Source organism: Sesamum indicum, unplaced genomic scaffold (assembly GCF_000512975.1).
Source record: "Sesamum indicum cultivar Zhongzhi No. 13 unplaced genomic scaffold, S_indicum_v1.0 scaffold00165, whole genome shotgun sequence".
NCBI lineage: Eukaryota > Viridiplantae > Streptophyta > Magnoliopsida > Lamiales > Pedaliaceae > Sesamum > Sesamum indicum.
The window spans coordinates 1-12,904 of NW_011628069.1; the positions used below are offsets into that span (position 1 = coordinate 1).

Consider the following 12,904-nt stretch of genomic DNA (forward strand, 5'->3'; position numbering starts at 1 on the left):
GGTTTCTGTTGAAATCATGATGTGATGGAATATATTTTTGTATGTTCTAATCAGCTACTGCATTTTTTTTCCAATTTTATCATCTACAAACTTGAAAAGTTTGTTGAATGATACCCCCTCCTTGTTTCTGCTTTTTCATTTCCTTGTCTGTGCGTCTATTTATTTTTTTTGTGTGTGTGGTGTGTGGGTGTATGTGTGTGTGGGGGGTGGGGAATGTGTGTATGTGTGTGTGTGAGAGTGTGGGGTGGGTGTGTGTGTGTGCGTGCGTGTGGGGTGTGTGTGGGGTGTGTAGGTGTATGTGTGTGTGTGTGTGTGTGCGTGTGGGGTGTGTGTGTGTATGTGTGCGTGTGGGGTGTGTGTGTGTGTGTGTGTGCGTGTGGGGGGGGTGCGTGTGTGTGTGTGTCTGTGCGTGTGAGTGTGCGTGTGGGGTGTTTCTCTGTGTGTGTGTGGGGTGTGTGTGGGTGTGTGCGTGTCACGGTAAAACATGTTTTACTTCCATTTTGAACATAGAAAAAGTGAGATGTTGCTTTTATCTTCTGAGCCAACGAATGTCATCTGCGTCTTGTTACATTTGTCATTCTTCTTCAATTTCTATGTCTTCATTTCTATTTTCACAATCCTTTTTCTCGTGCGTCTATTTATTCTCCTTGTTTCGGCTTTTTCATTTCTTTATCTGTGCATCTATTTATTATTTTTGTGTGTGTGGTGTGTGGGTGTATGTGTGTGTGGGGGGTGGGGAATGTGTGTATGTGTGTGTGTGTGTGAGTGTGGGGTGGGTGTGTGTGCGCGCATGTAAGGCATATTCGCGAGTGGGTGGGGAGGAGCAGGAAGGCATATTCGTGAGTGGGTAGGGGCAAGAAGTGGTCTTAGAAGTAGAGCAGCAAACATCGCCATGAAGAGGACTAGTTTCTACAGTGGGTGATATGTCTTGTGCTTTAAGGTTCCTCTAAACTACTGCTAAGTGTGCCCTATTCAATTTTTAATCTGGTGGTTGATGAGTTCCTTGATGAAAACCACTTTAGCTTAGTCGACAATGCATTAGTTTGGTGCATTTGTTGTTTTTCAGTTTGATGCAATGTATCATTTTAATTGCTTGTCTTCTTGTTGTAAGAATTTTGATGTTTACGGAATATGCTATGTGTAATTCAGACATGTGATCAACCCTTTAGTTGAAATATTGAACTAATGCTTTGTAATTTCATTGAGTTTAAAGTTGTTTTACTTGTTGGTTGCTATTCGATACTTTGGGGGAAGCCTCCCTATGGGCATGAACAAGAGCTCGGGCATGGGTAATTTTAGCCTATTATTCGAGAGCAATGAGTTATAACATACACGAATTTTAAAACAAATTACAACAAATACTAGTGTAATAATTAATTAGGTCCCAATTAATTCAATTTATATGCAAAAGGCAAGATTTTTTGGAATTCAAAATTATTTTACTTACCATATACTGTCAGCAGTTTGGATTCTCCATCATTTTCGTCCTCCTTAGTTCTTTGAATGCACGGATGTTGTGCTGCAGAAATGAAAGAAAGAAATTCAGCTTATGGATTAGTGTCCACCAAAGAATTTAGTTACATGCAGAAAAGAAAAAAGGGGCTGATCTAAATTTTGTTTTGGGAAAAGGGAGAGGGCGAGAAAGAGAGAGAACAGAGTGAGAAGAACTATGTGAAACCGGACAAAATATTTTATTTACTAGTGGGAGCTTGCATATTGTATTTGCATTATATAGACCAGCGTTTGTACAATATTGGATTCTCTCATCTACTACGTTTTATAATGCGCCACTATTTTTACTCTAGTCGTGTTGAATTAATATACGATAGAATATTCGATATTACTAATTGACATTATCTTTTCTCATGATCCCCTTTTCAAAAAATTTAAAAGAAATAATTTATACATCCAGCACAAGATTTTAAAATTTATGAAAAAGAAGATGAATTTCAAAAAAAAGTTCCATAAATAATTCATGTTTTTCAATTTCACATTTGTAAGCACACAGATTTCAAAGAAAAAAGTTGTAATGCTTATCACTGTAATAATATGGTCAAAGTTAATGTAATTTCTTATAATATTAGCAACACGACATCTGAAAGCAAGACTTTTTTAATATTAAATTTTTATACTTATCATATATTATTAGCGCTACGGCAAACTACAGACGATAAAATCAAATTAGATAAGACTATAGAATATATATATATATATATATATAATGTCTTTACGCAACACGATAATCAGGAAGGTGGATACTCTAAATTGTTCAGCAGTAGTACTAGTATATTTTAACTTTCCACCTATTGGCAGTACTGGTGAAAAGTAGTTTTATGACATGCATTTTGTAAATTTCCAACTGATTATTATAGATATTTTTGGCTAGTCGCATATTATTGCATGAAAGTATATATATCGTATGGATAAGAACAAAAAATATTGCAATTTACATCCGACAACTTACTTTCTTTGTGATTTTAGTTTCGTTATTTTGGCGCTCACTATATTTAGTCCATAAGTCACAAAAACTAGCAATTTCAGACATAACAAACAATTTCGTTAAATATTTAACAAAGTACGTGCAATTCACGTGCTCTCTCTAATATGATAAGAGCGTAATAAATAAGATGCGTAAAGAATTTTTAAATTGAGGATTTATGTACAGTATGAATAAAAATGACGCTAGATTGAATATGTGATAAGTAAATTCTCGAATTAGGGACTTGACTGAATGAGGTTTTTGAAAAATAAGATGAACTTCAAACTAAAATTCCACAAAAGTTAAAAGAAATAATTTATATATCTAGCACAAGATTTCAAAATTTATGTATCACAAAAGAAGTTGAAAGAAATAATTATATATCTAGCAAAGCACAAGATTTAAAAATTTATGTATCTTCTCTGTGATAGATTGACTAATTTATGGAAAAGAAGATGAATTTCAAACAAAAGTTCCATAATAATTCATGTCTTTTGAATTCCACATTCAATAAATATATAAACAGTTTGGTGTTGAGAGTTTAATGCGCACAGTGTAATAATTAGGTCAAAATTAATATCATTTATAATAAATCCGCAACACGACATTAGAAAGAAAAATTTTTATAATATTATATTCTTATACTTACCATCTATTATTAGTGTCACGATAAACTACAGACCATAATTTCAAATTAGGTAAAACTGACAGAAAAATATATATGTGTTTGAATAATTTCTTTACGCAACACAACAATCAAGAAGGTGGATTCTCTAAATTGTTCGACAACTAAATTCAATATTATTTAACTTTTCACTTGTTGATAAGACTCACGGAAAGTAGTTTTATGATGTGAATTTTGAAATTTTTCAACTAATTATTATATATCTTTTTGGCTTGTCATATATTATTCCTTGAAAGTATATATATGGTATGGATAAGAATATAAAAAATTGAAATTTATGTCCCACAATTTGCTTTCTTTGCCTTTTTTATTCAGTCATTTTAACGCTCGCCATATTTAGTCCATAAGTCACAAAAATTGGCATTTTTAATTATAATAAAATTTTTATTAAACATTTAACAAAGTACGTGCAAATCACGTGCTCTGTCTATTAAATCAATAGTCAATTATTTAATGGGGCACCTGATTTGCATGTGCTCATCCATTAAATATTTAAGGGGAGTTTGTGGTTTGGACTAATTAATTATAATTTTTTGTGATTATGGCCCACTGGAAAATTGTGCATCTCCTTTTTGCCAATGCTTAATTTATGGAAAAGAAGATGAATTTAAAATAAAAGTTGCATAATTATTAATTTCAAATAAAAGTTGCATAATTATTAATCTTTTTTTTTGTTTAATTTTTTAAATTAAATAGATATATAAATAGTTCAGTTAATTAGATGAGTTGTGACGCATACAACTGTGATAATTAGGTCAAAATTAATGCAATTTAAGATTTAAATTATTTATTTTTACCACGTATTTTAGTATCACGACAAACTATAATTTCAAATTAGGTTGACTGTGAGAAGAAAATATAATTTTTAAAAGATGAACTTTAAACAAAAGTTCCAAATAATTTATGTTTTTATTTCTTTTTTCACATTAAATAAGTATATAAATAGTTCGGATCCCTCAATTCTAAGTCTGTCAATATATAAAATCTAAACATATTATTGATGCCCAGATCCTACCCACCCAACTCAAGACTCAATAGGTCTGTAGTCCCAAAGGCACTGGAACACACCATATTTTCGGGTCAGATCAGACCCATACCCAGTGTTTTTCTTTTTGTTATATAATACACCAAATTAAAATAATGCCAAACTTTTATGGAGAGAAATCCAAATATTATTTTTTTGATTTATAGTAAATCAAATTAAAATAAAGCCCAAATTTTATTGAGAGAAATCAAAATGATTAGGGCATTGTTGCCAAGAATTTTATTGTGAAGTGTTCTTGAGAGAGATGAGAACACAGTCAAAAGACAAAAAAACTCAAATTTACTCGCACACACAAGCACAAATACATACACTAGCACATGCAAAAGCACAAACACACCAAGATCGTCACAAAAAAAGGCAACACATAGATTGAGGGAGAGAGATGCCAACCTGTATGGAGAAAAGGAAGGCCAAAGATTCCATCAAAAAAGGGAACACACGTCGCCGAGTTTGTTGAGCCTAGGTCTAGGAGTTGTGGGTCCCAATCTTGAAACATTATTGATGACATGGCTAAAATTGCCCTTGCCATCCCTGATTCCCTTTCAGTTGCAAAGCAGTTGTGGGCGGCAGCTGCAGTGATGGGGGTGGCGGGGGGGATGGAGAGCAGACTGACGAAGAGTACGGAGAGATCTAAGTCAGTGAGAGTTTCAAGAGAGTGGTAGGTGGAATTGCGGAAAAACTTGGGTATGAGTTGGATACTAATAAAATAGAAAACAAAGCGTCGGTATTTTATTCGATCCAAACCCTATCAGTTTAATTTAAGGAGTATGGGTTAAAGGTATGGGCACAGGAATGGGTAATTTAGCCTACTGACAAGCTTATTCAAGAGCAATGAGTTGTAACGTACACAAATTTTAAAAAAAATTAGAACACATCCTACTGTAATAATTAGATCTTAATTAATGCAATTTATCTACAAAAAGCAAGATTTTTTTTAATTCTAAATTATTTTACTTACCACATATTAGCAGTTTGGATTCTCCATCATTTTTATCCTCATTAGTTCTTTGAACTCACAGATGTTGTGCTGCAGAAATGATTGAGAGAAATCCAGGTTACGGATTGGTTTCAACCAAAGAATTCAGTTGCATGCAGAAAAAAAAAAAAAAAAAAAAAGGGTTGGATCTTGATTCAAAACAGAGTAATTAACAAAGCACGTGCAAATCACGTGCTTCCTCTGTTAAAGGGAGGGGGAGAGAGATGCCAACCTGCCTGGGGAAAGAGAAAGCCAAAGAATCCATCGAAAAAGGGAGCACACTCGTCGAGTTTGTTGAGCTCATGTCTAGGAGTTGTCGGTTGCAATCTTAAGACATTACTGATGACATGGCTAAGATTGCCCTTGCCATCCCCAATTCCTTTTTAAGGGTTTGGGCTAGATGTGGAGGGTGGCCGGCGATTGCAACGACGGGGGTGGCGACGGGGATGGAGAGCAGAATGAGCAGACCGACGACAAGTATTGAGCGAACTCATAGGTAAGAGTTCTCTAGAGATGGTATGTGAAATTGTGGAAAAATTTAGGCATGAGTTGGGTACTGATAAAATGGGAAACAACGGGTATATCATTGGATCCAAACCCAATCAATTTAATTTAACGAGTATCAGTTAAGAGTATGGGCTTGGATAAGGGTAATTAAGTTTAGCCCCTTGACAGGCTTATTCAAAAGCGATGAGTGTAACGCTCACGAATTTTTAAAAAAATTATTACATGTACTACTCTAACAATTAGGTCGCAATTAATGTAATTTATTTGCAAAAAGAATGATTCTTTTTTATAAAAACCTAAATTATTTTCCTTACCAAATATTATTAGCAGTTTAAATTCTCCATCATTTTCGTCCTAAATTTTGTTTAGGGGGAAGAGAAAGAGAAAAAAAAAATACAGAGCGAGAAGAAATGTGCGAAGCCTCATGTGTGAGAGATAAGAAAAAAATTTGCAGGGACAAAATAATTGTTTTGCTTGTGTGAGTTTGCATACTATATGCATTATATAGATCGGCGCCCGTACGACGTTGAATTCTTTCATGTACTATGTCCAATGTTTACTCTAATCATGTTGAGTAACATACTATATGATATTTGTTATTATTAATTGACATCACTATTTTCATGATTACTCAAAATTTTTAAGCCCTCAAAATATTCTATTCACACAATTGTTATTTTCCTTTTCAAAGGAAGTTAACTTATATATCTAACACCAGATTTTGAAATTTATTGAAAAGAAGATGAAATTCGAATAAAAGTGTCATAATAATTCATGTTTTCTGAATTTCACATTAAATTGGGGGCATGAGTTGTGATGCACATGGATTTCAAAGGAAAAAGAAAAGTTGTAACGTATGTCACTGTAATAATTAGGTCAAAACTAATACAATCTACAACACGATATTTTGAAGCAAGATTTTTATAATATTAAATTGTTGTTCTTACCATGTATGTTCAGCGTCACAACAAACTACAAATAATAAAACCAAATTAAGTAAGACTGAAAGGAAAAATATGTATATTTAAATAATTTCTTCAGGCAACGCGATAATCCGGAAGATGAATTTTCTAATTTTTTTTGCAACAGTATTCATTATTTTTTAACTTTCCACAAATTGACGGTGCTGGTAGAAAGTAGTTTTATGGTGTACATTTTTGTAAATTTTCAACTAATTATTATATATACTTTTGGCTTGCTGTTATTGCTTGAAAGTATATGCATGATGTGGATAAGATGTATCTTGTTTTTGCCAATGGTTAATTTATGGAAAAGAAGATGAATTTAAAACAAAAGATGCATATTTATTAATGTTTTTTTTTTTTTGTTTAAGCTTTCAAATCAAATTGATATGTGGAATTGCGAAAAAAAAAATTGGGTACGTGTTAGGTATCAATAAAATGGGTAGCAACAGGTGTATTATTTAATTCAAATTCAATTATTTTAATTTAACGAGTGTGAGTTAATGGGCTTGGACCTGGGTAATTTAGGCCTCTTTACAGACTTATTAGCAAACGATCAGTTATATCACACACGAATTAAATAAAAAATTATAATGAATACTACTATAATAATTAGATCAAAGTTAGTGCACATGAAGAAAACATTCTTTTGCCAGAATTAGTTTGCATACGGTATCCTACTGCATTACATAGGCAATCACCTATCCGATGTTGGATTCTCTCTCGTACTATGTCCTACAGTGTGTTACTATTTTTACTCAAATCGTGTTGAGTAGCATACGCTACCGTATTGGTTATTACTAATTGACATCAAGTTTTGTCATAATTGCCCAAAATTTTGAAGCCATCAAAATATTCTATTCACACGATTGTTGTTTAACTTTTTAAAGGAAGTTAAAAGATATAATTTGTATGATCTGCACGTGTTCCTTCCATTAATTAAATATTTAAGGGAGTTTGTCGTTGTGACTAATTAATTACAAGTTTTTGTTATTATGGGCCACTCGAAATTGCGTATTTTCGTTTTGTCAATGGCCAATTTATGGAAAAGAAGATGAATTTGAAACAAAAGTAGCATAATTATTGATTTTTTTTAAAGTTTTCAAATTAAATAGGTATATAAGTAGTTCAGGTAAATAGATGAGTTGTAATGCTTACGACTGTAATAATTAGGTGAAGATTAATGCAATTCATAGTTTTAAATTATTATACTTATCACGTATTATTAGCATCACGACAAATTACACGATCAAATTAGGTATGACTGTAAAAACAAATACATTTTTTAACAATTTCTTTATGCAACACGACAATTCGGAAGGTGGATTGTCTCCAGTTTTTCGCAGCATCGATCAATACGTATTATGTAACTTTCGCTTATTGATCGTATTGGCAGATGTAGATTTATAACGTAGATTTTGTAAATTTTCAACTAATTCTTATATTTATTTTTGGTTTATCATATATTATTACTTGAAAGTAAATGTACGGTCTGGATACAAAAGCAATACTAAAATGATGTAGAAAAACAACAATTAGTATTAACGTAGACAAGCGCGCATACTCAAATAAAACACACTAATATTCAGCATTAGGGATAATGATATGAAATCACAAGAGGACATAGAAATAGCATAATGTAAATCATTTTTGAAATTCTAGAACAGTGAAGTAATGATCAACATTGAATTTTGGCTTTAAATTGTGAAAACCAGCAGCAAGGCCTAGTTCCCGGCACTCCGTTTCTGTCCTGTGCTTTCCCTTAGTCCTATACATTGTCATGATGTATATATCTGCTTCAAGAATGGCTCGGCTACTGCGGTTATCGTCTGCGCGGTCGGGTAGCAGTGGATCACACACAATTAGCTTTCCTCCCGGTGGAAGTGCATCGAAACAATTCTTAAAAATTTGCTTGCATTCGTCATCAGTGCATGCCACTAATATCCACTGGTACGTGCAAATTATTAATAATGTCACTACAACAAATATAAAATCTAACCATAGCTAATAATCGTAGTTTTTACGAGTGTGGCTAAAATATTTATGCTTTTATCATGTCTTTTAGTTGTGGCAAATCATTTTTTACAATGAAAAAGCTAGATTTTTTCGTCAATTTTATTTAATTGTGATTAATAATAATTATTTATCAGATTCAGTCATAGCCATTAATATTATAATTAATATTTCTTTTTTATAGCGTGTACATTAGTAACATATACGCGTTACTGCAAAAGTAATTAATATTCTCTTGAGGTGCTTGAATTTTATTTTATTTTCTTTCATTTTAGTGTCTATAAAATTATTCATTTATCTTATATACATACTTTACCATTATCGCACAAACCATTAATTTTGATTATTTTTCTTAAATGAAACGATGATTTTTTTTTTTTGTTTTAGTTTCCTACATTATAAATTATTATATTTTAAAATTCTTGACAAATCAATACCTTTTATGATGGTCAAACAAAAATCGATGCAGAGACTCGTAATTTTATTTTATGGCCAAATGATTTTTCATAACTTTTAGCTGTCGTTAATATTTGACATCATTTACAGAAGCAACAGCTAATAGTCATTGTGCAACTATTAATTAGTATTCCCCACAATTTTTACTTTTAAGCATGTTAATTAATTAATCATAACGAAAAGTAGGAAAATTTGCAAATTTAGTCCTGTAATTAATTAGGGGAGGTATATTTTTTGTTCTGTACAAATATTGATTTCTGCAATTTAGTCTTGTAACTTTATAAGTTTGGAAATTTTAATCATTTTCAACTAATTTCATCGAAAAATTATATGTGACTTGCACGTGACCGAATTAACTTGCAATTTTAGTCCTGTAAATCAATTTGTACCAATGTTTCTAATTTACAGGACTAAGGCTATAATTTAATCGGGTCATGCGCATATCACATGTAATTTCCAGCCAAATTGGTCAAAAATGATGCAAATTGCAAAATTTTTAAAGTTTATTACAGTACGAACTTGCAAAAATCAATTTATAAAAAATAAAAAATGCCACTCATTATAAATTATAGGACTAATAATATATTTTTTTTAAAAATTATATTTCTTGTAGTGATTGTTACGACACACCGTGCCTATATTCTCACCATGATATAACAAAAAAAAAATTATGTATGTAATTTGCGGTCAAATACCAGAAAAAAGTTTAAGAGAATCCTTAAAGTTTAGAGATGGAAACACCTTCATGAAAATAGCATCACCGGGTGGAACGGACTTGAGCACGTCACCGCCAACATGCTCTATACCTGCACCTCATATCATAGGAAGACTCAAATTATTTTACTTTTATTCAGAAATAAACATTCACTTGGAAGTTGGAAGTATTAAAGTATTTTTGGTTTTGCAATTTAAGCTATTTGATATTTTTATTATTTAACTTTTTAAATTAGATTTTAGTTCAATATTTTTTTAATTTTTTACAAATAAAAATTCCTAAAAATATCAAGTTGGCATGACTGGTCATTTTCTCGATCAAAGACAAAGGACTAAATTTTAGCAATTTTAAAATTTAAATGATTAATTATTAAAACAGACATGATTACACTAAAATTAATAAATAATTTTCCCTAATCCTAGTCCCTTACCAGGAATCTTGGGTGCTTTTTCAACAACCTCCGGCAAATCAAATTTGACACCTTTTTTAATACTTTGATATTTGCTCATGATCATCCTCAAACATTCCCCTGAGTTCCCGCCCACATCGACCAGTGTCTCCACTCCCTGGAACCCATCGTAGCCATCCAGAAACGCTTTCATGAACGGTACGGATACACCGGACATGGCTTTCTGCATCAGAAGGTTCATCTCAGGATACTTGCCGTAGTAACTGTAAGGTAGCTCTCCGTGCATCAGAAGGTTCATCTCAGGATACTTGCCGTAGTAACTGTAAGCTAGCTCGCCGTGAACTTTCACGAATGGCTCAGATGACGGGTCCAGAACGGCCTCGTGCACCAGCGGCCATGCCAGCATTATTGCATCTTGGTGGTGCTGGAGTACGTAGGGTGCGTAGGATAGGCCGTTCTCATCAGTTGCTAGGGCTTTTCCCACCTCCGTCAATGAATATCTTTAAGATGTGTAAAATCAAATGTGTCAAGTGCTATATATATATATATATATATATATATGTATGTAAGTAGATATTTATTTGATTTTTCTATTTTTATTGTTCTTTCTGTCGGAAAAATTCTAGTTTGGACCTGATTCAGTCAAAATTGAACCAATTATTTGACATATACAATACATTTGCAATGTAATTGGTATACAGTTAAGTGAAAGTGACCAATCACATAACAAATGTGAGGAAAAATAACACTTTTCATCCTGTAACTTAAAACCTTTCCAGTTTTGATCTCATTGGTTACGAAATTCTCACTTTTAATCCCATAACTTTAAAAGAAATAGTATTTTTATCCCATTATACCTTTTCGTTAGATGTCTAACAGAAAAGGTCATGTGGCTGTTAAGTGCATGGAACCAAAAGTGAATGTGTTCTCAAACGATTACATAGTTCGATCAAACTTTATTCAAATAAAAATTTTTGGAGATGCATATACCTTCTTCCCGAGCCATCTCCCGCAATGTGTTCATTGAACACTCCGTAGCTGGTGAGCAACCGCAGAATGCGTTGGAGGTTCTCAGCATCGGCGTGAGGGCCAACAGCGACGGCAGATAGGATCTCCGCCGCGGAGAGGGGGTTGTTGAATCCATCCTGCCAAATTGTGTCCAGCACCTTGAGCTTAATGACGGCATTGAGAGACATGGGGACACTGACAAGGTTGGCCAGCTCCATTATTGCTAATATTGGACTATTGATTTGGCTCCTCTCCATCTCAATTGACCACACACACTCACTTAGCGTTTCTTACAAACTAGTTTCTCTTATAGTGAATTGAGTAAAAGGAGCTGGAAGATCAAATATATATAGTCACCACTAAAAATTTTAATCCAAATTAAGTTTGGTTAGACTAAATCAATCACAAAACAAGCGTCATGCATTTGTTATGTGATTATCACCATCAATTACACAGCAAATATATTACACTTGTCATATAATTAATTCTAGTTTGATCATCAAATCAGATTTGGACCAAAGTTTTCCATCACCAGCAAACAAATTATGGAAATGAGTTAAGCAACTTTTATATGAGGCGTATTATTGTTGTATTATTGAACTGGCGGACGTACGGCGCGAGTTCCTAATTTTTTGGTACGTACCTTACCACCTTTGATAAGGATCAACGTAAACTCAATCTCGTATGAATTAATATTAACCCACCTATCAAATTTAATTATTGCTGGGGGCTAGGATTTGGCCGATTTTAATCAAGCGTTTACGACTTGAAGTCGAATAGTTTATAGAGACGACTTTCTATCAGGTTCAATGTCAAAATCGATCCCATATTAATATATATAGAAAAAAATGCAAATAATTTTTTGTGATATTATAAATAAATTAATTATTATTTTATAAACAAAAGTAGTAATCTACTTTACTATATTTTTAGAAATGCAGCAATTTATCATCCTGTGGTTTTTAAAACAAAGCAAGTTACATGCTTAGACAAAAAAGTAAATTACTTCATTTCAAAAAATACATGGATGTAAATTACTATTATTTTTTTATAGGGGGTAATTGACTCATTTGAGATATAGCAGAGAGGTAAATTGAATTAAACTCTATACATATAATTATAAAATAATATTTTTAGAGTAAATTATATTTTGTCATTCGAACTATACCCATTTTTACATGTTGACATCTAAATTTTTTTGTGTTAACTTACCATCTTAACTTTATGAAATTTTGTACTTTGTCTCTTAACTATATTTTCACCAATTTTTTTGTCAAACATATGTGATATTTAAGTGTTATATGATGTGATATTTTTTGCATATGCACAGTATATATGATGTTTTTTCTGCAAAAGTTCAGCAAAAGAACAATCATATATGATAAAGTATAAATTTTTTAAAGTTGAGATGACAAATTAATACATAAAAAAAGAAATTAAATATCGAAATATAAAAATAAATATAGTTTAAATAGTAAAATATGATTTACTCTATTTTTTATTAATTTCTCTTGAAATTAATTGTGTCAAGTAAAAGGCTGTATTAATTTTAAATATTTAAATAATATTAATAATTATAATTAATTAATTCAAGAAATAATAATTTAACATTTTGAGCTCAATAAAGAATTAAAACATGCAGTTAATAT

At 32.0% G+C, this 12,904-nt stretch overlaps 1 protein-coding gene across 1 annotated transcript; it reads right to left on the minus strand.

Moving 5' to 3' along the window:
• Positions 1-8,195: 8,195 nt before the first annotated feature.
• Positions 8,196-11,590, minus strand: LOC105179509 (caffeic acid 3-O-methyltransferase-like). The gene is made up of 4 exons (XM_011103155.2): positions 11,238-11,590; positions 10,269-10,747; positions 9,865-9,929; positions 8,196-8,601 (listed from the first exon to the last, which is right to left on the minus strand). The coding sequence occupies exons 1-4, from the start codon at positions 11,510-11,512 to the stop codon at positions 8,299-8,301; spliced, it is 1,122 nt and encodes a 373-aa protein (XP_011101457.2). The 5' UTR covers positions 11,513-11,590; the 3' UTR covers positions 8,196-8,298.
• Positions 11,591-12,904: the final 1,314 nt, after the last annotated feature.